General features: G+C 39.8%; 1 protein-coding gene across 1 annotated transcript; it reads left to right on the top strand.

The window, feature by feature from the left end:
- The first annotated feature begins 3,763 nt into the window (after window positions 1–3,763).
- Window positions 3,764–24,472, top strand: LOC148031896 (uncharacterized). Its single transcript, XM_087683996.1, has 7 exons — window positions 3,764–4,151; window positions 23,309–23,425; window positions 23,520–23,615; window positions 23,907–23,999; window positions 24,097–24,132; window positions 24,219–24,341; window positions 24,422–24,472. Exons 1-7 carry the CDS (start codon window positions 3,918–3,920, stop codon window positions 24,443–24,445), a joined length of 723 nt encoding a protein of 240 aa, XP_087540122.1. The 5' UTR covers window positions 3,764–3,917; the 3' UTR covers window positions 24,446–24,472.
- The last annotated feature ends 881 nt before the right edge of the window (window positions 24,473–25,353 follow it).

Here is a 25,353-nt window from a genome sequence, read left to right as displayed (position 1 = left end):
GTCTTTAATCTTGTCTAAACAGAGTAGTACCATGCCCTATAATAAGTCATATCTACCACTTGGAAAAAACCCTATAACAAGTCCTATCTTCTATTTTTGAGGACAAAAACATCCAAGTGGGGATGTAATGTAATAAGTGGGAATTAGAGGTTAACATGAGGAAATATACCAAGTCACACACCAATGGGGTATATAAGGTGTAAAGAGACATGGTTAGGATATCAATTAATGAATAATCAAGTCTCTTCACCTTCTCTTCAACTTTCATAGCTTCCCTTCTCTATTTCTCTCTCTTCGTTGCTTTCTTTCCCTTTCTCTTTCTCTCTCCTTTTTGCAGTATTCTCTCTCTTCTCTTTTCCCTCTCCAGTCCTCTTCATTATAGAGAATAAGATAGAGATTGCTATTGCTAAGACCATATTTTTTAGAAAAAGGATTCGTGCAAAGCAAGAGCCTAAAAGTGAGGTTTAACATGTATTGTGGGCAAGAAGATAATCTAAAATCACAAACACATACATTGGGGAGTGTACCCTCCTAATTTCTTAGCCATCTCTCCTCATTATCATCTCTTTACTCCCTTTTAGGGATCAATGTATTTAGCTCCCCCTCATTTCTCACTCTCTTTGAACCAAGTATGATATAGGTCCACTTCAGTCTAGGTTGTTTTGCTTAAGCAACTTCACATAACTAATGCTAGAAACTTGTTAGGTGACCTTAGAAGACAATTAGGAACAACTTGTTGATCCTCTTGGAAATGGAGTGGAGCTTTCTCTACGAGGGTAGACTCAAGCAACCCTAGGCCACAAAGTTCAATTATTCCATGGAGTTCTAGATGGAGTCGCCTAGACATATCTCTCGATAGACTATTAAAATCATGTTGTCAAGGATTCGTTAGATAGGTACATCACACATGGTACTATAGCAAAAGAAAGATTGGTAGTTTATAAAACTTAGGTAGATTTGCTTCCAAACTTGTATGAGTTATGATTAAATTGGTGACTTTGTGTGAAATGGTTTACCACTAAACAGTTATGGATTTTCCAAAATGATGAAGCTTGGCATCATTTCCTAGTGTTCCAAGCTATATTAAATTCTACCACCTCTCTAGATTTCAATTGGAGAGATTGATCTATGTGGATCTTGGAATGTATCTACAATCCTTCTCCATTGTACCGAGAATAGCATTGGATACATGGAATGGTATATATTATATCATTAATACTGATTGTCTCGCCTACATCTCATCTATATCCAAAGCAACCTCGAGCAAATCAAATGGGTAGAAAATCTCAAGATTGTTAACTTCTTTATTTTTGAGGAAATCCTACCCTCCACATACATAAACTATGGATTTGACATAACCACTACATCTATGAACAAGTAACTCATGTTATTTTGGCCGAGCTTGTCGCTATTCTAGGCCACTCTTGGCATAACAATTATTACGTTTCCCTAACCTTCTAAGTACAAAACTCTAGATATTTTTTATGAGCCTCTAGTTTATACAACCATTGATCTGAATTTCACGGATAAGCCTTGTAACAAAAAAATATCTATTATGATGTATCATATGTTGGCTATTGCAATGGCGAATAAAAGGATATTTTTACTTTCCCTTCCATTTGTACAAGATCAATGTTTCTTTGAGTCTTACATTGTGAGTGTGCAAAAAGTTTATGTGTTTTAAATGTACAAAAGTTTTAATGGAATCTTGGACAAAATATGCAAAACTAACTATGTGCATTGTAATCCATAGTGTTGCACCTATCCATAACCCTACCAAGGATCAAGAGAATAAATTTATCCTTAAGCAAGTCGAGCCACACTAATTTTGATAGTAAGAAGAAAGACGTAGAAACAAATGTCAAGGTATTGATTGAGACAATGGAGGATTATTTCCTCATTGGAACCAATAATTCAAATTAGGCCATGATAACCAAGCTCAAGTTGACAAGGAAAGCTCGGCTATGGTGAAAGCATTGGTGTCGAGCCAATGGGACATCTGAGTGGGTTGCCACATGGGAGCAATTAAGAAAAGTCGTGTATGGAAGATACCTCCGACCATCTTATTGTAGTATCAACATAAACAAGTTTTTTGCTCTACATTAGATGGGGTTAAGCTTGAAAGTCTACTACTCTTGGTTCGTAACACTCCAAAAGTATACCCCATCCATGGGACACCACTTAGTAGGTAGCCAAGTTTTATAAAGGGTTGCTTTCCATTGGACACTTGATTGGAGGCGATGCAACCCACGGATCTTCAAGATGCATTGCTACATGCAAAACCCCTTTACTAAGGCATCCAATCTAGATCTAGAGGTAAAATATATTGAGGGCAAGGTACTTTAAATAAGAGAGTGTGTGCCTTTATAAATAGAACCTAGGTCTTTGGCCTAAGGTAGAAAGCTAAGGCCAATACGATTGGGAATTTTGTCTTGACAAATAGAAGCAACGACACTTAAGGTGTTACCATTGCAATGAACCAATGTACTTTAAAAGACAATGCTTGGAAGCTAAATCAAACCTTTCACCAAGGGCCATTTCGTCTCGGTAGAATAGAGAGACAATGACTAAAGGAAATGGAAGGTTATCATAACTGCTTATAGAAAAGAAGAAGAAGAGAAAGAATCCATGATGAAAGCTGAGATGGAAAGAGGAATGGTCCATGCTACCCTCAATAAGAGAGGAACAGACTACTAGTTTTCATCAAATACTTACGAGCCATTAAGGTAAACCCTTCAAGGTTTTGATAGACAGTGGAAGTACTTATTTTTTTATTTTTCCAAAATGTGCAAAGAAGCTAGGGATAGAAATTGCACCCGCATCCAAGCTTTTAGTGAAACTAACTAATGGGAAAGAATTTAGACTAAAAAGGTGCAATTTGATTTTGGGAATGAGCCCATTAGTACGAGGTTTCGGGTCATGAACTTGGATTCTTATGAGTGCTTATCAGGAATGGATTGGTTAATTCCCAACAATACCCATATCTGTTTGCAGAAAAGGCCAAGTCTCATTCCAAAATTTGAAGTGAAATCAAGTAATTATAGAAGGTGAAGACGATAAGCCAAAGATTGAGTTGGCTAAAGTCTCATGCATTGCACAAGGTCTAAGAAAAGGATTGCCTATCTAACTAATTAAGCTAATCACCACTAAATGTGTTTGTCTTTAAGAAACGTTAAGGAATACTCATAAGGGTTTTTTGGAGATATAGTTTACGCTCGATCCTAATAATGTGGTCTTCCACTCCCTATATACTAGTGCCACATCCCTATATATTGCATTTTCATGCATTCAACATTGTATTAGTCTAAGTTACCAAAGCCTTTGAAGTTCAGATTATATTTCTTATATAAACCTCCCATGAACTCTTTGCCACACGAAAGGTACTTTCAAACCTCGGTGCAAAGCATTGAAAGAACAAAGGGGTGAAGTGCTTGGAGATTCTAGAGTGCCCAATGTGTGCATTACATTAGAGCCATGTTGCACTTAGGGTTAAAGGGAGTGGTGTAACAACCACTCCCCCTCTTGACCCTGGGTTGCACCCTATGCTTCCAGCAGGAGTGGGGTTTCATTAACCCCCACTTTGCCCTACTAGCACCTGCTCAAATGCAGGTGCTAACTGGGAGGCAGTAGGGTGAATGGTATTGCTTGTCTCTGATTGGTTGTGCAATGACACTTTGGCAATTGTGTCGTTGGCTTGTAAAAGAGGAGGCAATGGGAATGATTTCTTTTCAAACTTGTGTTCAAACACTTCCTTTTCTTAAGAGGGTGAGACCTCCATATTTGTTGCGTCTAGTTGCAGAACAAGTCACGACAACGGATAAACAAAATGATTATGATGATGATGATGATAACGCTCCTACTGGTACCGGATACACCCCAAGCCCCAAGCCTAAAGACTACCTAGTTAAAGGACGACTATGGCTGCTGCCCCGTTCGCAACTTTCGCAATCCTCCATATCCAGAGGGACAAAGCACCCCTTAATCACTCGCCCTTTCCTCATAACCACCTTCGCGTCATACGTTTCAAGCCGGGCAGTCGAGGAATCACTGTTGTTGCACGTGTCAAAGGAAGGGGTCAGGCTGATTCTCCATCAGAAGCGAGGCCTCCTCTTGCCCAGCTCTGTCATGTCCTCGAACTTTCCTTCTTTGAAGTAAGATCTTCTTCCTTAATTTCAATTCACGTTTATTATTATTAGTATGAACAATGTTATGAGAGAGAGAGAGAGAGAGAGAGAGAGAGAGAGAGAGAGAGAGAGAGAGAGAGAGAGAGAGAGAGAGAGATGCTTCAGTTAAGTGTCAGTCTAAGAATATCATTACACTTTACATGAAAGTGCCATCCCAGTGTGCACCAGAGTTATTTCTGTCCTCATTAGGAAATAGGGTAATCAAAGGGTGACGTCTAATCGTTTACGACTTTGTTTGCTTGTGCTTTTGGGGCAAAGAAAGATAGCTTTTTTGGTACGTTAGTGGACTGCAGAGCTTTAGTAATGGTATGTATCATCACTAACAAATTTCCATCTATATATATTTCGGTATCCATTACAAACCATCGGAGAGCCTTCATGGATGGAACAAACAACCCTGTCACCTTAGCATTTGAGATGAAGTAGATGAGCTTGGATTGATCCTGAGTGGCTTAAATGGTTTGCGGAGTTGAGCACGTGATGTTGAATTTGGACTTGGATATTGGATCCAGGTTGGACTTGGCTAACAATTAAGATGTTGATTGCAAACAAGCTTGGTTGCAATGTGCATTCATTTATAAGCCTTCATATGCACCACACAATCTTTTTCTTTGTGTGATGCTATTTAGGTGTGGACATTGCTGGAATTTCGTTGCATAGGGTTTTCTATAACATCCAAATCAAATCCTTTAATGAGGACCTAGACCAAGTTTTGCTGTTTGGGTATTGCAGTTGAGTCCGACGGAAGCCATTTTAATTTTTTTTTTTCTTTTGATAATTCAGTTTTGCAAGTTAGATATTGAGGGTTTCAAAAAGCCTCTTCTTTGAAAACGACACAAATTTTACGTCTGTAGAAGTGACTCAATCACACAGCTTCCAAAAATGCAGTTTGAATGAGGCTTCATTTGGTCCTTGCTTTTTATGTGTGTGTGTGTGTGTTTTTGGGCAACCATTTGGAGAAACTCTTCTCCAACTCTTGTGCCATCTTCTTCTTCTCTCCATTCACAACCAGATAGAGTGTTCGTGGGTCAAGTTTGAAGCCATGGAATAGCAGATCATGAAGAGCATCACTTGGACCATGGAGCCACTTGTGAACCATCGAGCAATGAGGGCTACAATGTGAGGTGAGTAGGTGAGCTCTCTACATCTCAAATCTAAGTGGGTAGGTGAGCTCTCTACTTCGAGCAATGAGGACTACAATGTGATAGGTGAGTAGGTGAGCTCTGTACATCTCGAATCTAGATGGCATACATTTGTTCTCTTGGTAGATCAACGAGTGCTTGGTTAGATTGAGAAGAAGTATAGGCAAGCTAAAAGCCACTCCATGATTTGTAACAAGTATCAAGAGGCATCATTGTCATCAAGGCAACAAAATTTGCCATCATTTACCAGTTCTTGCTGCTTAACATCATTTGCCAAGCAAGGCTGTGCAAGGTTTCACACACACAGAAATAGCGAATGGTTGTTCTGGACTATAGGAATGGCTTCATACATTCCTTGTGGCTAAGAAATGGGCATGGAATGTTTCAGGCCTGATCCATTCCCGTTCCCATGTTCCATACTGTTCCTATCCTCATTCCCAGTCTGGAACAGGCCGTTTGAAGTTTTGGGGAATAATGTGAAAATTGGCCCCCTTTCTGTACACTTGTTAAAATTCTAGCCTGGGAGATTTTCTCCTGAGGTGTCGTGCGCAAAGTCCTTTGCTTCTGCACATCAACTATTTTTCTGAATTGCCCCCGTGTGTATGGCTATTTCTTGTGCTGGAAATATCAGGGAATTATCCCAAATCGGTGCATTTCTAGCAGGGATTCTGAGGCTGAAATATCAGTATTTCAGCCCCCTTGTGAATGTTCCAGTCATGTCCATCTTCTGCTCACAATTTTATTGTTGTTGGACACCAACTATTTTGCTGGAATCGCCCCCAAAGTTTGGACTGTTTTCGCTGCTGGAAAGTATCAGGGAATTGTCCCAAATTGAAGGAATTCCCACTAGGCGTTTCAGGCTGAAATATTCCTAAATATGGGGCTTTTTGCAACTGAAGCATTACATGATAAATCTAACTGTCTACACACACACAGACAAACACATTTTTTGGTAATACTCTTTATCCCTAGGTGGGAAACCCAAAATTAAGATGAAAACAAACCAAGAAAGAACAAAATAACCTTTACAAGGCCGTATCATAAGAATATGACATAGAAGATTACAAGATGTAAAACTGTACTTGAAATCAGCCTTCCTGTTTCAGAAAGGGTGGTGGAACCTTGAATTACATTTATTAAAACAAGCAATCAATCTATAATACAAATAATAACTTGAAAATTCAGCAGTTTATCACTTTCTGGTTAGATTGCCCTCAAGAAATTGGGATGAGCAGACACTGATTAGCCCCAAAAATGTTGGCGCCTCTTGCAATATTTATTGTCACATTAATTTTAGAAATACTGTACAAATTTAAAGGTTGAAACTTTGGGAAATCGCCAAGGAATATGTCTAAGCTCCTTCAGCTGAGATCTCAAGGAATATGTCTAAGTTTCTACCACTAAAGCTCCCCAATCCTCAATAAATCAAGTTCAATCCCACACAATTCTGAAACTATTTCTTGTTCTCTATAACTAGCAACCAAAAACTTAGTTTGCCTTTGATTTGAGTGCCGGTGTTGTGTTGTTGCAAGTTCACTCTTGGAAAATAGTGGAAGGAGGATGTTTGTTGGAAGAATAAAGTTAGCGTCACTTCTATATGTTTTGGTTTGTTTAGCACAGTAGTTGTACCTAAATATACTACAGGGCAGGTGGTGTTGGTCTTCTTGAGAACTTAGTTGATTACTTGCTTCTAGGCCTGCTGGAGAGGAGTTTTGTAGGTTGAGCAAGATGGAGTTTGGGAAGTCATCTTGGTGTGGGACCTGGGATAAAGACTTGCGGAGGCACTTAAGTGGCTAATGAAGGGGGAATGAAGTGGTGGTGTAGGAGAGGGCAGCCAGTGCATTTTTCAGCGCCATCTATGCTGACTGGACTGCTGCTATTCGTGCCCTGTTTGCTAGAGGTGAGAGGCATGCAAGTGAAGAAAGCAAGAGGGGAAAGGTGCTACAACATCCAGGGATAGCATGAGGTATTGTGGTTCATGCATTGAGGAGAGAAGATAAGAGTTTATGGGCTGTTTTGACTATATATAGCAGGGAAAAACAGGGCAGCAAGCTGTTTATGAACTGAGCATGCTCAAATAGGGATTCCCAAGTGTTTGATTCTTGCTCTCTACCATTGGGAGGCATTGTATAGACATTAAGGATTGAGTTTTCATTGGATTTATGGGCAACAAGGAGTGTTTCCTTCTTGCTGTAATAAAACTGTCAGAGGGCTGAAGTGGTTTTTGAAACCCCATAATGGATAAAGAGTGGTCTTGATGGATTCTGATGCTTGATATCACTTCCTGGTATTAATACCTATCATCATTATAGAAAATTGGCTATATGTATGGATTTATGAGGTGCATGTCTTTGATTTTGGTCTATGTACAGCAGAGCTCTTGTTGCATGTTAAGAGGTTTTCTAAGCTATAATCTTAGATTGTGTGTTGGGCATTTGTCCCAAGTGTGCTTGCATGCTTATGATCCAGGCATCCTACATGGATGTATTGAGTTGCATTGTTGGACCTTGCATGGAATAGAATCATTGGATTGTGCCTCTATCATTGCCTTACACTTCATCTGAACACTTAATACTCTTTCTTTCTTTCTTTCTTCCTGTTTCCTATCTCACTCTCTCTAAATCCTTTTGTTTCTTACCCCTGTGGTAGACCTTTTATCTTACATGCTCCGACTTTGGTGAACCCAACATGAAGGTTAGTGGAAGAGCGTGATTCTTCAAGAGCTTTTGGATTAGGTGTGGGTGATGTATGGCAGCAAGTGGCTTAACATTTGACTCTATTGTATTAGATATAGCAACAACAATATCAACAACAACAGTAGTAGTGGCAACAATAACAAAGAAGGTAGGATTTTGAGAAGCTTGAGACTGCAGCTATGAATGCTTTGTAGGTAGTTGAACAAGAGATGAAGTAATTTAATGGGCAAAATGTATCAGCTTATGTATAGGAATATGCAAAAAAAAGGAATTTTTATGGGGTTCCCAAATATGCATGGAGCTGGTATTTTTGCTCATCTTGCTGTATAGGCATTGAAAGAGCAACTTGCAAATTTGTATAGAAAGAATCCGGATTGGATTGTCTTTAATAAGAAAGCTCTTAGAGAAGAGTTTTTCCTTGAAGATTGGGTTTGGTAATATGCAAAACTTACATGGATTGGATAGGAGTTGGGCATAAATTTATTGTTTCTACGTTGGAATTGAAAGTTGGGTGTGATGGGCTTCTTTTACCTGGAGAGAGAATGTTCATGAAGATGTTGACAAAGCATGGAAAGGCTTTTGCATTTCAGCTTGCTGAAATTGGTTGTGTTGATCCAATTGTTGTTGCTCCCATGGTCATTTTTATAGTGCCGCATGTGCCTTGGAATTTAAGGCCGATTCATGTGCCTCGGGCTTATTTGCCTATGTTGATATAGCTGTCAATGAGAAGATTAGGATGAAAATTTGGGGCATTTTATGCTGGCTGACCAGCATTAAATGCTGATAGACCTGCCCCTATTTTAGCATTATTTTCTTCTTTATATAGTTGGCTCCCTCCTCATTCAGTGACATCATCACCTATAGGTTTTGTGGAGAGAGGGAGTCGGTGCTAGTGCCTAGGAGCCAGAGACTTTGTTATATGCATCATTCTCGTATATTTGGTATATGGATTCCATTTCTCGAGCACATCTTTGAGTTCTCTTCTTTTCTAGTGTTTTTTTGTTTTCTCTCTCTTTTGTCTTGTGCTCAACAGTTTATTTCAGCACTTGTCTATGCTTCCATTGCTGGACGACATCTAACATGGTATTAGATTGTAGGATCTAGGTTTTTGCTGAGATTTTTCTATTGATTACATGTCTTTCTTCCCCTTGTTGATTAGGCATGCATTTTTTAGACTAGCAACCTGCGTTTTAAGCCCACGCCTGGATTCCAGCTTGCAATCGTCAGTTTGTTGCTTTCAATGCTCCACCAGCTTATATTTTTCATTTGCTGCCCTAATTGTGACTAGGTGATTGTTTGTACAAGACGTTTTTCGTTGTTTTTGGCAGTATTTGACTAGTTTTTCTTCATTTTGCAAGAGTCGGCCTTCGTTTTTGATTAGGTTTTTAGTTACACTGCATGTAAACTCTCATTTTGTGAAGTCTTTGTTGTTAGTTTGGCTCTATTCTCTTTTTATATACCTTCTAGTGTCTATCTTCTCTTCTTATCCTCTCCTAATAGCTCCTTTGTGCACTTCTCCAAATGATAAGTTGCATGGACCTGACTATCTTACATGGAGTGTTGTGATGAAGGCTTGGTTTGTGTAGAAGTGGATTTGGTACATTGCATGTGGAGCTATTCCCCTGTCTCAGCGTCCTTTTCCTCTTACTGAGGATTTTGATGAGAACAACCACGAGGAAGCTGTGCTTACATGGGATTGAGACGATGCATGTGCATATTCTAAAGAGTCCTGCAGACTCATAAAGAGAGGATCTGACTCGAGAATTGAGCCGATTCCATAAGGCATCACAGTCCATAGAGAGCCCACAGCTGAATCCTCCTAGGAACAAGGAATAGGTGAAGAAATAAGCTCCCAAAGATCAAAGGTGTTGAGTATACACTCCACCTTGCAGGACCACAAGGAATAGTTGGAACCATCTAGTTTGTTTTCTTTGGATATAGAAGGGAGGACAAGCATCTAAATAGAGGGTATCAAGAAAGGCATCTTCACTTTAGATGGGCTTGCTGTGATAGATGAGTAGAAGGATGGGTTTGAAGAGACTTCTCTCGTCGTCGGTAATCACGAAACTCCTGATAATCACGTCACCACATTGACGAGTGGTGTGAGATAAGCTCCTTGTTTGAGTCATCAAAGTCTTGAAACTGGTAAGACATCTTCCAAATGTGCAATCACCCAGAAAGTTGCAACACAAGACCGGTAATGAAATGTGTCACCTGCACACAAGAATTGTTGCTTGAGGAAAATGGACATGTTTGCTAAACTTGCAAATGATAGTCCATATGCCATCACCATGATACTTAAAGATGTGTTGCAAAAATGATTGTGCCATATGATCATCCTTTATTTTCTTTCTCAGCGGAATGAAATGGACCTGTTTGCTAAACTTGCAAATGATAGGCCATATGCTATCATTCCTTGTAGGTGTCCTAGGAAGTTCAAAAGTAAAATCTGAATGCTCTGCTAAGGCCTATTTGGAATAGGCAAGGGCTATAACAAGCTCGTCATCTTTTACCTATCATGCTTTACCTTCTGACATATGATGCATTATTTGACAATCTGCTCTACATTATGCCTTGAAGTTGTCCAATAAAAGAAAGCCTTGATTATGGCATCAATACCTCAGTGTCTTGCATATAAAGAAGTGTGATGTTTGGTGATTACTCTAGGTCTCAATTGCTTTATGACACACAGTCGTCCATGCATCAACAGAAATCCATCTTTAAGCACAAAGTACTTATGCCTTTGGCCATTGCAAAGTTGATCATAAACATTAGCAAAGTTTGAATCGACAGCATATTGCTTTTTCATAGCATCCAACTCAGTGTGATAAATCGTGCAAATAGTTGAAATTTGTGGCTTATGTGACAGTGCATCGGACTCAACATTCTTTTTACCATCAATATATATAATCTAAAAATGGCACATAGAGAGAAAATTTGCCCATCTCATATGTTTCTTTGATAACTTTGTCTTCATAGAAAGTACCTCAAAGTTTGATGGCCTGTTTGTGGTGTAAAATTAGCCTCCAACAAGTAGTGTTTCCACGTAGATAGTGCATGAATTATAGCCAAGAGCTCTTTCTCATAGACCTGCAAATTCTTCTTTGCACCGTGGAGAATTTGGCTCTCATAAGCCATCCTGCATAAGAACAACCCTAATGTTCTTACCACATATATCACAGTGAACCACAAATGACTTCCTTAGATGAGGCAACACAAGTATAGGATTTGAAGTCATTTTATCCTTCAACTTTTTAAATGCTAAAATTTCCATTGCTGTCTATTTAAATGGCACATATTTCTTTTGTAAAGCATGTAATGGAGATGTGATTTCAGCAAACCCTTGTATATTATTCTTGTAGTAAGAACATAAATCCAAGAATCTAAGGATCTCATGTACAAGGTGGCCATGATCGTATTGCCTCAACCTTTGCAGGGTCCATACGAATACCATTCAAGCAATACAATGTATCTCAAAAAGTGGATTTCATGTAAAAAGAATTCACTTTTCTTGTCATTGATATCTAACCTATGCTTATGTACCTTTGATTAGACAACTATGTCATCAAAGAAACTTCCTAAACATGCTCTATGTGGCTTGAAGATGCAATTCATCATTGGATTGAAAGTAGTAGGAGCATTCGTGAGTCCAAAAGGCATGACAAGAAATTCATACAACCCAAAAGATGTTTTGAAAGCTTAGGCACATCCTCTGGTCTAATGCGTATTTGATGATATCCACTTTTCAAATCTATATGGTTGAAAAAGGATACCTGGTACAATGCATCCATAATATCATTGATCTGAGGGATCGAAAACTGATTCTTTATTGTGATTTTATTCAAAGCACGATGGTCAATGCACATATGCTATGAACCATCCTTTTTTTGCACCAAAAGTATTGGAAAACAAAAAGGAGATGAGTTGGGCTGAATCAGCCCTTTTTCTAATAGCTCATTTACTTGACTCATAATCTCCTCCTGTTTGGTTGCACTAACTCTGTAGGGTGGCTTATTAGGTGGGCTACTTCCAAGGATAAGATCTATGCCATGATCTTTAGGCCTTTTAGGTGGCAACCGCCCTAGAAGTGTCTAAGAGAAGCAATCACTATACATTTTTAGAAATGACATGCAATCCTTCTCTAACTTAGATATATTCCTAACATTCTTACTATCATTTTTATCCTTAGTAAAAAGCAAATACGCTGAAAAATGATTTTTCATTACTTTAGAAACGGCAGCTGTAGATATAATAAGGGCAGATTCCCCTTTTAACTTTGCATCAAGTGTGAGTGTCCTTTCCTTACGTTGAATAGTGTCTCTTTTGCACAAAGAATATCACTACATGTTGTTCTCTAATTTTGCCTCATACTCTGCATAACTTAGTAGCATCATCATTGGGTTGATCACTAACAACATTGGGCAGCAATCCTACTGATGTTTTGGGCTTTTTTCCCTTGGAATCTCCCTAACTTTCTTATTTTCTAGCTTGTTGCCTATCGGGATAGTCCCTTGCAATGTGACCCTCCTACTCACAAATAAAACATTTATTTGCAGCCATCAATTCCCTATGATGTATTAATGTTTTTGAGCCCTTTCTTTGTTGTTTTGGCCTCTTTTTAGGCCGATTTTAGATCTGCCATTTTCTCAATCTTAAACAACTTTTTATTCGGCTTTCCCCACTCTCTAGGAAGCCTAAATCCTTCCCATGCATCAAAGCATTTGTTATAGTAGCATTCTCTATGAGCTAAGACATGCTAGACATGGTGGATTTAATGAAAAAATCCCTAATTCCTGTAGGTAGCCCACAAACATATTTTTCCACTTGCTTATGAAGGGGTATGGGGCGATAAGAAGTGATGAGTAGCAATGCGTCCCAAAACTTCTAATTGTATTGCTCTAAATTCTTGCATTCCTTGTATCAAGCTTATTCCAAGTTGTCATGATGTCCATCTCAAAAGTACTTGTTAGCCAATTTGATGCAAACATTTGCTTGAATTGTATCCATGTTGACGATGCTCTTCCTTGCATAAGAGTATGGACAACCACTGCAATGCATTTCCCTTCAAGAAAGTGACCGCCTTATAAATCTTTGAGCATTCGGTGAAGTTTCTCCCTAAATAGATTGCTTTAAACTGCTAAATGAAAGTTAAAGCTATCAGCCTATCTTGTGCACCACTGAAGGACTCAAACTTCACTGCTTTTCCACCCTTATCATAGTCCTTTGTTGCCCTTTTGGGTATCAAGTTGTCATACACTGGTTGCTGCAAAAGGGTGCATTTGCTGAATTTACATCAAAACCAACACCAAATGGAGCATTTGCATGATCAACACTCATTCCTTGAGCCCCATAAGCATTTGGAGGTGTAGATGCATTACCAAACATGTCACTTTGTGTCCTAGGCATCAAACCAATGCTGCCGTATATAGGGTTATACACATTTCTAGCCATACCTGAATACATTGGGTCTTGCATACCATGCCTTGGCTGCTGCATACCATAGGGATTTGTGCCATACATTCCTATATGTGGTCCTTGTTTAACCATAGCATGAAAAATCATGCTTTCACCAAGTATCCTGGCTACCCCATCATGGCATGCATGCCTAGCTATCCAAAATCCATTGGATTAGCACTTTCATGCTGGCCTTGCATTTGCATTTCTTGCCCCATAGGTACCAATTGTTTTGCTTCATTGGCCTCTTAGAGAGTTTGAAGTGATGGCTTTGGCATTACCTTTGATGCACCATGCTGTCCCAAAGGTGTAGAAGATGACTTCTTCTTGCCCTCACTGTCCTTCTTTAGAGCATTAAAAAATTGGGTGAACTAAGGATCCTTTGCCAATTCAGCAAAGAGATTTGTTGTTGTCCTCATCTGATTCTTAAATTGATCATCAAATTTCTCTTCACTTTGTTGGTCATCAGCCTCATTATGCCTTGAAGGCCTTGCCTCTTGCCCGACATTAGCATTTTCGGCTTGCTGTCCATGGTCTGAGCCTTGTCCAAGATCAGACATTGCGTTTTCTTCTTCCCCATGTGATTGTCCATACTGAGAGGCATCATCACTGCTTGATTCCTACGAAGACATATTGCTGTAATTTCTTGGCTGAGAGCAAAAAAAAGCACTAGCACGAAGCTTTGTCTTGCAATCAAGTGCCTCGAGCCCACTGAATCAAGGGATTAAGTGGTATTCCGGCAATGGAATCATGAAACTAGCCTTCCTTCTTGGATAGGTTTGTAATTTCTTGATCAAGCACTTCATTACAATAATCAACAAATAAACATAAATTGAAATGCACACTTTACCTTCAAAATTCTTAGACAATGGACACCTTGTTGGCCCCAAAATTGGCACCCCTTTCGGTATTGCTTTATCTTCAATTGCTAATGGATTGATTGCAAGCTGAGATTCCATAATCTTCTTGGCTGATCCAAAAGCCCCTTGCTACTCCAACAATCAGCAAACAAATTGGGCAATTTGCCCCTTGATTTTCCCCCAAGACTTGCTCTAAATGGACCCCAACTAGCTAAATGCTGTTGCAAATTTACAATCGATGGCTTAGCATTTGAAATCCCTAATAAATTCACAAATTCCAGGTGCTAGTTTCAGCGTATGATGCCTTCTCCTATTGGCATGGGTCTCGCGGTGGTTGTTAAATCCTAATTACTATTGTAAATTAAGGTTTATAGCAGAAATTCTTCAGTTGTCTACCAAATTTGGGTGAGATTTGCTCCAAATGCTGAGATAAGCTGAGATCTCTTTAGAATGGGCTGAAATAGGTAAGAGAATGCCAGAGAGAGAAAATTTAGAGTTTCCATGTGGAAAAACCCCTAAATTTCTGCTTGCAGCATGCACCAATCAGCATTTAATGCTGTTGCCTACTGCATGAATCCCTCCAATCTACCGTCGCCTGCATTAAATGGTGTCGCCGACAGTTTGTGATGCCACAATTGCTGTCGCCTACTGCTTCTGACCTCCTGCTGCTGTCTACTATCTCCAATCGTTGAAAACATGTTTGAAATTAGACCAGCAATACAAGAGAGAAAATTTAGAGTTTCCATGCAGAAAACCCCTAAATCTGTCTACAGCCTGCACAGCATTTAATGCTATTGCCTGCTGCTTGGAGTCCTCCAATTTGCTATCGCCTGCATTAAATGATGTTGCCAATAGTTTTTGGTGCCACAATTGTTGTTGCATACTGATCATGACCTCTTAGCTTTTGCTATCTACTGTCTCTAAAGACTGAGAACATGTTTGAAATCTGACTAGCAACAACTCTCTCTCTCTCCCAAGTTGTAGACTGATTTGAATGGCTGAAACCAAGCCCAAAAACGTTTTCTCAGTTTGCATGGGTATTTGTGCCAAGTGATAGTCTTTTAAACCCATTATTTAACATTATCCAACCATTAAATTAATTTTCAAAATTAAATAACTTTAAAAATTAATTTTAGTTCTTTTGACCCGGCCCGAAATTAAATATGCCTATCCATAATTAAATTGGGTTGGCCATTTGCAATTTGAAGTGGAACCCAACCTTTGATAACCCTTAGAGTGGCATTAATTAATTAATTAATTAATTAATGCTAGTTCCTAGTGTCATCATCGATACTTATCGGCCAAACAACTGTCCTAGGGTGAAAATTGACACCAACTGACCACCAAAGCCCAAGTGGCATAACTTGTCATAGCTTTTGCCTTTGATGCCCATTGCATCATGGGATACTTGGCGTGTTACTATGAAATAACTACCATGTGCATCACATGTGCTAAACAACCTTGCACATTTGATTAATAACTTAATCAAATGTTATCAACAAGATTAAAGCATCTTAAAAATTCACTTCCCCTGATAGCAACATCAGATGCAAGCCCTTTATTGCGAGATGAAACTTCGAAATTTCTCTCTCTTTAACATATTCTCTCATGCTCTAGTCATTTCTCAGCTCTTCTCAGTATTTTTCAACAATTTGAGTCATCGGAGAGAGAGATTTTAGTCAATCTCTGCTGTAAGCCCTAATTTACAACATAAATTAAAGTTTTGATAGCCACCTTAGGATATGTGCTTGGAATTGAGTCCTAGGACTTGGATTCCTACAATTGAAATTGAATACTTTCAGGAAGATTCAAGAGGCCAGTAATATCAAATTTGGGGCTAAATTTATCTTGCAAGGGGCAAAGTGAAGGCCAATCCCTAAGCAAACCAAGGGGCAAAATGATTTGAAGATTGCTGGCCATTTATGACAACAAGAGGCACTTGGATTAGTAGAGAAGACCAGAGAATCTCAGTTATATTGACATTCTCCAACTTGCATCTTGTTGATTAGTAGGTCAACATTTGCATTTTGGTTATGCTTAGCCCTAGTAGGGGAAACTACTAGGATTTGGTTGTCTTCCATGGAGTGTTAACAAGAGGATTAAGTGTGTGCCTTGGAGGTGAGATTCTTGTTCAAAGTTGTAGTTATCTATTTTTGAGTTGACCTTAACAAGATGTAGAGGTGGTTTGCCAATTGGGTGGTTTTCAATTGGTGTTTCTTTTTTAGGGGATTCGTTGCAGCATTTGGTTATTAATGTCACATGGATGGAGTACTCTAAATCGCTAGATAGTATGTATCTGGTCATGGTGGATACTTAAGATAGCATTAATAGATACTAGAAAGCAAGGACACTGTCATGAGAACATGTATTTTTGAAACCTCACTTAACATGTGGATTAATTTTTAATCACATGATTAAGTAAATATTGTACATGTGAAGTGCAATTAGCGTGTAAATTTATGAGCCTGAGACCCGAGAAAATCACGGGATGTCAAAGGCAAAAGTTGCTATAAGTTATGTTGCATAGGTACTTGGTGGTATCTAGTGTCAATTGTTGGTCTAGGTCATTCATTTGGTAAGTGTGAGATGGTGACACTAGAGATGTGGCGTTTAATGATACCTAATGTTGATCTAATGGTCAAAGATGGCACAGAGAAACTTGGGAGTGAAAGATGCCAATCCAATTTAATTATTGGCCAGTTAGATTATTTTTTTGGGCACCGAAATAATTATTAGATTAATTTTCATTAATTAAAGGCTGAAAATTAACATTTAATGATGGATAATGTCGGAAAGACCATTTGGGAAGGCTGCCACTTGGCAAACTTGGCCAAACAAGGTGCTAAAAGGCTGAAGAAGAGGAAAAACGAGATGATTCTTGCTGTAGCAAAGGCGGAAGAGCTATAAGCAGCCATGGCTAGCCTATTTTCAGCCATGGCAACCAGCCACGAGTAAGTTTTGAGGAGGCGATTGTAGATTCAGACCCTCCACAGCTGGGCGATTGCATCTAGGTACAAGGTGGCATCTGATTTGGATGTCTCAGCTACAGTCGACATCATTTAATGTCGTTGTGGCAGGGCAGCAGCTGCATTTGACTGATTTTTAGTCATTCTTTATGACAAAACTCTGAATTTTCTCTCTCTACAGCTTTCTTTCTCATCTCCCAGTCATTTCATAGCCTTGCGTCGAAGATCTCAACATTTGGACCCTTGGAGGTTGAGAAATTGCAAATTTCTCTGCTGTAAACCCTAGGGTTTAGCAGCAGCCTCAGGAAGTGTGCCAAAAATTGGAAGCTCCAAGACTTGGAATTTTCAGGGCTGAAGGTGAATTTCAGGTAAATTCAGGTGGAGGACTAGCCAACCATTGAATTTGGGGCATTCCCATGGTTTATGAAGTGGGTGAAGGCCAATTAAGTGCCCGAATAAAGGGACAAAACAGATTGAAGACTTGTTGGTCACTTTGCACAGCAAGGGGAGTTTGGATTGCGAAGGGGATCGGGAGAATCCCATTGTAAATCAACTTCTTCTTCAATAAAGTTAAAGAAATACCAAAAGGGGCGCCAATGGTGGGGCCAATTGGGTGTGCGTTGTCCAAGATCAGTAGGTAATTTGTATTTATTGTTTGTTGCTGTAATTAAGTTGTAATTAGGGATTTACCACCCATCCACGGAAGGAAGGTTGGTTTCATGGTCCATTGTTGGGATACGATCAAATCCTTTGAATTGGTGGGCCCCTGGTACTTGGTTGCAACTTGGGACTATTGCATTATTGCTGAAATTGTTCTCAGTAGTAAATTACAGCAAGCATGTCTTCACATGGTGATTTGGGATCAAGTAGAGAGGATGCATCACTCCTTGGTCAATCACATGATGAAGGGGGAAATGCAATGATTGATGTTGGGCATGGTTCTCAGCATGGAAAACATGCTGAAAATGTGGGAAATGACCCAAATGTTGGCACTTCAATTTATAAAGAGGCTAATGACTAGCAAGGGGCTGAAGAATTTGATGATAGCGTCAAGGATCGAATTCGTACAACAGCAAATCTTTTTACTAAATCGGCAAAGGATCCCTAGTTTACTTGATTCTTGAATGTCCCAAAGAAGGACAACAAAGGCAAAGAGAAGAAGACACCTTCTACAGCTTCAGGACAGCCACAAGAACCGAAGGAAATGCCTAAGCCTTCTTTGTATTTATTGTTTGTTGCTGTAATTAAGTTGTAATCAGGGATTTACCACCCATCCACGGAAGGAAGGTTGGTTTCATGGTCCATTGCTGGGATACAATCAAATCCTTTGAATTGGTGGGCCCGTGGTACTTGGTAGTATATTTGTGGTTTGCCAAAGGGTTTTCGGGATTTTTGCATGAAGTCCACTATTTCCAGCATGTCTCAGCTGATAGAAATTGCTACTACATCTGACACATTGCTGCGTGCAAAGGATGCAGGATTCCACGATGATGATGCCAAGTCACATGTCAAATAGGCAAATGTTGAGAAAAAGGGTAAATCTGAAAATAAAGCTGAAAATTAGGACAGATTTGAAAATAGGGCTGGAAAGAGGAACAAATCGCAAAGAAAGAGTGGGAAAAGTGATGCATGACGTAAAGAGTTGATGGTTGCAAATAAATGCTATATTTGTGAACAAGAAGGGCATATGGCACGCAGTTGTCTTAATACACAGTAAGCTGAAAAGGATGATAATAAGGGAAAGAAAGACAAAACCAATGCTGGTTTAGTGCTTGATGTAGTGGCAGATCAGCCTAATCAATATAGTACTGAACTTTGCAGGACATGGGGCAAAATCAAAGATCAACATGGATTGATTTTTCTTGATCCAGGGGCACGGTCAAATTTCATCTCTCTTGATATGGCAGCCCGTTTAGGCATCAGAGAGGATGAGATGGGGCCCATGGGTGAGATTAGTATGGCATGCAAGAGACATGCAGAGCTGGTCACTCCTATCATTGGAAAGCTTCATTTGCACATTCAAAGTTATGTGGACAGCGAAGAGCTCTTTATTGCTCCATTGGAAGGATGTGATGTCTTGCTTGGTATGCCTTGGTGTCATCGTATGCATGCAATAATTGATACTCATGATAAGATTGTGACCCTCTTCCATAGAGGCAAAGTTCATACTTTGGATGTAAAATTGAAAGGGGAATATGTCCCTGTTGATCTGCTTTTGCTATTTCCAAAGTAATGAAAAATCATCTTTCAGCTTACTTAGTGGATAAAAGCGATAATGGAAATGTTGGGAATGTGACTACTTTGGATAAAGATTGCATGTCATTTTTGCAAATGTATGCTGATTGCTTTTCTCAGTCACTTTCGGGACACTTGCCACCTGAAAGGCCTGAGGATCATAACATAGATTTGATCCTTGGCAATAGCCCACATAATAAGCCACCTTATAAAGTTAGTGCAGCCCAACAAGAGGAGATTATGAGCCAAGTAAATGAGCTGTTAGAGAAAGGGTTGATTTAGCCCAGTTCATCTCCATTTTTCTCTCTAGTACTTCTAGTGTAGAAGAAGGATGGGTCATGGCGTATGTGCATTGACTATCGTGCTATGCATGGCAACCGACAAGCCTTCAAACTAATTTGCTCCTTGGTTTGCTTGGGGATTGGCCTTCAATTTTGCTCCTTCGATGACAAATTTTGCACCAAACTTCATGTTGATTGGTGACTCCTTGAAATTCTATGAAATCCCCAAATTTCAGCTCTTGAATTTTAAATACTAGGCCCTAAATTCTAAGCACTCTTTTGAGAGTGGTTGGTAAACCCTATTTTTACTGTAAATTAGGTTTACCAATAGAAATTATTCAATTGCATCTTGTTGCCCTGAATTTTTTTGAGATCCCTTGAGAGAATATGTGAATTGGCTGAGAGAATAGAGAGGAAGTTGGGGAGATAGAAATTTCAGAGTTTCATCGGCAAAATTGGCTGAAATTTAATGTTGCCCTTCTATAAATGGTGATTCACTGTAGCCCACCACATGCAGTCACCTGCCCTTGTAGGCCCCAACATGTTGTCACTTGCTTCCAATGGCTTCTTGATCAACTAGGGGCAGCTCTGTGATAGTCTCCAATGGCTAGGTTGATCAGCAACGGTTGGAAGATTACAATAATTCTCTCTCCTCCATCCATTTGCATGTATTGATAGGTCACATAATACTAAAATTTTACCGAGTAGCACAAGGAAGCTTTACCTCTAACTTACACTTGCCTCGAAACCAAGTTCTAGGCCTTTGTCTCTTTGGACCACATTGATCCTTGGAACTTTCATATTTCTACCAAAAATGGTTCATTGGCGACGTTTCCCTTATGACGGGTAGCACTATACGGAGCGTTCACATGACCAACATTAATACCACGAGTCTCAAATACGCTAGGCTGCACATATGCATTGCCAAACATACTACCTTGTGCCCAGGGCATCATGCAAATATTACTTTCCAAAGGGTTTTGCATTCCACTTGCCATACCTAGATACATTGGGCCTCGCATACCATACATAGGTGGCTGCATATACCAAATACATGTGGTCCTTGCATTCCCATGGCTAAAGCATTACCAGCCATTGCTTGGAAAACCGAACCTTCACCAAAGTACCCCGGGTGATCCACATTAGCATGTATGCCTTGCTATCCACAAACCATTTGGTTAGCACTTCTAAGTTGGCCTTGTATATGCATTAATTGCCTCATTGGCATCATTTGCTTATGCACCCACATTTGGAACATCATGCTGTTGCATTGGCTCTTTGTTCAGTACATCTTGTTTGTGTTGAAGCTCTTGAAGGCGATTTTCCCTTCTTGCCTTTGTTGATCTCCTTTAAGGAGTTTAAAAAGCTCATGAATCGAGGATCTTCCTCTTGTAGGTTATCAGCTTCAAGAAGCTTGGAAGGACCCATCTCTTGTCCAATTCCCTCAATCTTTTGTTTGAGTTGTGCAGATTTGGACCTAGTGCCTTACAAAAAGCGAAACCAAAATGTTTCCACACATGATGACACCTGTTCACTCCGGACCTTAGTGCTTCTTTTAGTGTTTTTTTTATCTCACTAAAGAGCTCCCAATTCGGGGTACAAAAATACGATGTTTTATGCACATACTATTGTTCAGTTGTCAATGGTTCCAGGGGCACTATTCTCTATAAACATTGAATGTACAATTGTTTGAAGGGCACTATTATCTTAGAATAGTTGACTAGGGTGTCAAAAGATGACGTACCAGCGAGACAGTAGGGTTGGCAGGGGGTGAACTCGGCAAACATGGAGAGGAGAAGAGAAGAGAGAAGAAACTTAGATGAATGGAATGATGAAGTTCTGAATCATGGAGTGAATGTGATACAAGGGAACAAGAGTGCCGTAGCACAAGGAAGATGATGAAGACAACCACGAACCACGAACTGCAATGTCCTCCTGAAGGGGTGTGAGGGCAGTGGAGAGGTTGGAGAGGAGAGGTGATGGACTGAATGAATCAGCCGTGAGGAATGAATGAGAGAGTGGCCTATAAATAGGCACAGTCAGCCTAGGATGGCGCCTCTTTTTGGGGCTGCAAACCCTAAACGCAAAACGCAGAAACGCAAAAACACAAACTGCGGGTGAAGGGTTTCTGAACACCCCCTCTCAGGCCCAAAAAGGGGAACAAGTAAAGAGAGAGATGGAGATGCAATGCTATATGCTGAAGAATGTTCATGCAGCAGGTGCCACTTGGACAGTGTCCCTCGTGGGAAAATTGTTCACTTGCCCAAGTGCCCTAGTACAAAGATGATGAAAATATGCAATGCAGAGGAGGAGGAAGATGTAGAGGATCCCTAAGATCCAAGATTTCCACGTGAAAGGTAACGTGTAGTAAAGAACAGTAGACAGAGTGAATTGGAGGGCGTGAAACTCCACCTCGGGAGAGAAGCCACTAGCTCCGTGCATCCATGCTGGAAGGAATACGAAGGCCTCGTCACCAAGTCGCGGTTGAACCTCCGAGGTCCCGATCTAGGTGGTACCTGAAGATCCTGGGCAGCCACCCTAAGAAAGTAGAGGATGGGTGAAGAACTTCATGTGGAGTAGGTTCCTTCTATGAGGTGGGAGGTGGAGGGGCCCTCGCTGAAGTTGAAGAAGTAGATGCCCCCTTTGAGGGCAAAGAAATAACATCCCCCTCCGAATCCCCCTCTGAAGTAGATAGGGAATCCAAAAACTCATGGATCACGGACTCTGAAATGTTTGATGACGAAGGAAGTGCCGCCGGTCGTGCCGAAGAAGGTACAGTTTGATGATCCCTGCCGATCATTCTACAGGCTATATTTCTGTTTACCTTTGGATTTGAGCACCATTTATCTAGTTCTTCATCCTTGCAACCATTTTGCAAGGAAGATCCTTGCACTATTTTCTAACTTCTGCTTCATTTCTCATATATTCGACATTTTGAACCTGTACATGAATCAGAATGATGATGGGTACGTGCATTTCAAAAGGCACATGCTATTTTTGAAAATCTTGAGGGTTTTATATGCTGTTGATCATTCTATGTTTCTCATAGATTTTATTGTTTGAACCTGCACATGAATCAGAGTGATGATGAGTACGTGCATTTCATAAGGCAATGGTTTTGGAAAATTTGATATGCTGTCAATCATTCTAAATTAATATTGTGCTATATTTCTCTGATCTCATGAGTGAAGAATGAAATGTTTATTGTTCTACTGCAGTCACAATTATATATGCACTCTTTAGCTCTACAAAATCTGCTGTGCATTCAGTATTTAATTTCATGTATGTGGCTGCTTTTTAGTGCCCAAACTTTTTTTTTGGGGGGGAAGGGGGGGTTTATATCCTGTTTTGAATCTGGGCTTATCCATTAATTGGATATTGCCTTTATTCAGCTTAAGTTTACTCCTAATTTTCTGTTGGGTTTATTATCGACTCTCTAGAAAATTGATTATTATTTGTTGGTATACTGGCAAAACGTTGGGGTTGGCAGGTCTGTGTGCATAACCAAGGCCGGCCAGCAGGGTTAGCCTTGCATGAGTTTGTAACTACAACAGTGGAGGCATTTGTGAATGGTTATACGCGGGAGCAGGTTACTTTACAAATTACGGTGAGAAACTACAGCTGTTGAGTGAGGGGTCTGTCACTGTTATTGCTTGCACGCTGGATTTCACTGATCTTTACTTGGGCATGTTGGTGTACAGTTTGGGTCGACAGGTATGGATGAGTTTGAGTTGGGGACAGCTGGGTCCACCTTAACAGCTACAGAGGAGTATTATCGTTCTAAATGGTTGGCTACGGTAGCTCTTTCACCTAATAAGACATGTTGTACCTTTGATATTAACGTTTTATCTTTCAATGCCAATTCTTTGCAAGTTTCACTCTTTTGTTTATTATTTGTCGGCTATGCCTTGACCATCTTTCATTATCCATAAAATAATCAAGATATTTCATGTGATAACGTCACATTTATATTCTAATATGACATCAAATTTATGATTCCAGCAATCTTGGTGACATTTTGGGATTTTTACTCTGGCTATGAAGCCTTGATGCCATTTTGTAGTCTAACTTGTTTGGTTGCTTTACAGATATACACAACACTGCAGATTTTGAAGGTAGTTGACAATGAAGCTTCAAGACTGCTGGCAACTGATGATATGCAACTTTACAGTACAGTTCATGTCTGTCTTATGCAATGATCTTTAGTATTGCTCACAAACAGGAAATATTTGCTTATATTCTGACAACAAAACACACTTATCTCATCGTGATAAACAGCATGTGATTCAGGGGCAACAACAGGGGGATGTGCAGGTAATAGTGATTGTAATGTTGCCTTGGCTATTGGCCCAAAAGCTCTAACCATTCTGTGAAGTAACCAATGCACTTCATCTGTTCAGGAATCCATCAATTTTGACAGAGGCCTTGCTACAAAAGGTGCCTCTGGAGGTGTGGTCAGTGGGAAAGTGGTCATTGCTCCACAATGGATTCCAATCAGTCAGCTTGTTCTTTTAACCTTGAAGGTAACCTACAAGGAAAGAGTATTGATAAAGTTGATGTGTATTTGACGCTTGAATTAACTGACTGTAAGTTGTGTTATCAGGTGGTGAATGAATGGAAGAGGTGAAAGTTTACATGGTGCCGATTATCCCAGTCACACTACTGGATGCTCTTCATGGCAAGTATTTCAAGGTGTGAATGGATATAAAATATACATCATATTTGAGCTGATTATGTAAGTCATGTAAAGTAGTCCATTTATATATGTCAAAGAGCCAGTGGATTGAAGATAGAATGCTGCTGCAGTGGTGTGAGACCACCTGTCTTCAAGTTCCATTTCTCTTTATAGTAGTCTCGCTCATAGCTCTGAATGCTCTGAGATACAGAATATAAAGCAATCAATTCAATAGTAGTCTCTCACAACTCTGAATGCTCTGCAAAACAGTCTGCAAAACAGAATATAAAGCAATCAATTCAATTGCTCTCCCTTTGCTTTTCAGAAGGACAGACTTCCCTGCCATTAAAACTTATACAAGGGAGTTTTAATAGTTGAAGCCATGATGCTGTATTTGTGATGTATTGTTGCCACTTTCTCCTCATTGTTTGAATACTTGATATTATGAGAGTGGTTTCTGAAAGATGCACACAGCGAAATTGCCCAGGTCATTTCAGCTTTAAAAATAGCCATAGTATGGCAATAGTAGTTCATGGAATATGACATGAAGCTCAATGTACAAGTCTATAGAGACATTGCATTACAGCTTAATAAAATAGAAGACAGTTACTTACCAAATTAAAAAGTTAGTTTCAAAATTAAGCCTGCCTTACAGCCTTGAAGTTTGCTTTGTGGTTAGGCTATGGGTAGCATTTCTGATGAGGTAAGATGTTGGATCAGAGGCTTTGACTACCAATTTCCCTTGAGGAGATTCTGGATTCAGTGTGTATAGATGGCATTGCCATATTATCTGTAGGGGGCTATAGCTTAACCTCCAAAGATTTGTTGCAGCCATGCTGCTCAGCTTTAGGAGCATTTAT

This window comes from Lygodium microphyllum, chromosome 8, assembly GCF_053477565.2.
Source record: "Lygodium microphyllum isolate KBCC chromosome 8, Lygodium_microphyllum_v1.1.10, whole genome shotgun sequence".
NCBI classification, from domain to species: domain Eukaryota; kingdom Viridiplantae; phylum Streptophyta; class Polypodiopsida; order Schizaeales; family Lygodiaceae; genus Lygodium; species Lygodium microphyllum.
This window is presented reverse-complemented; position numbering and strand designations above follow the sequence as displayed.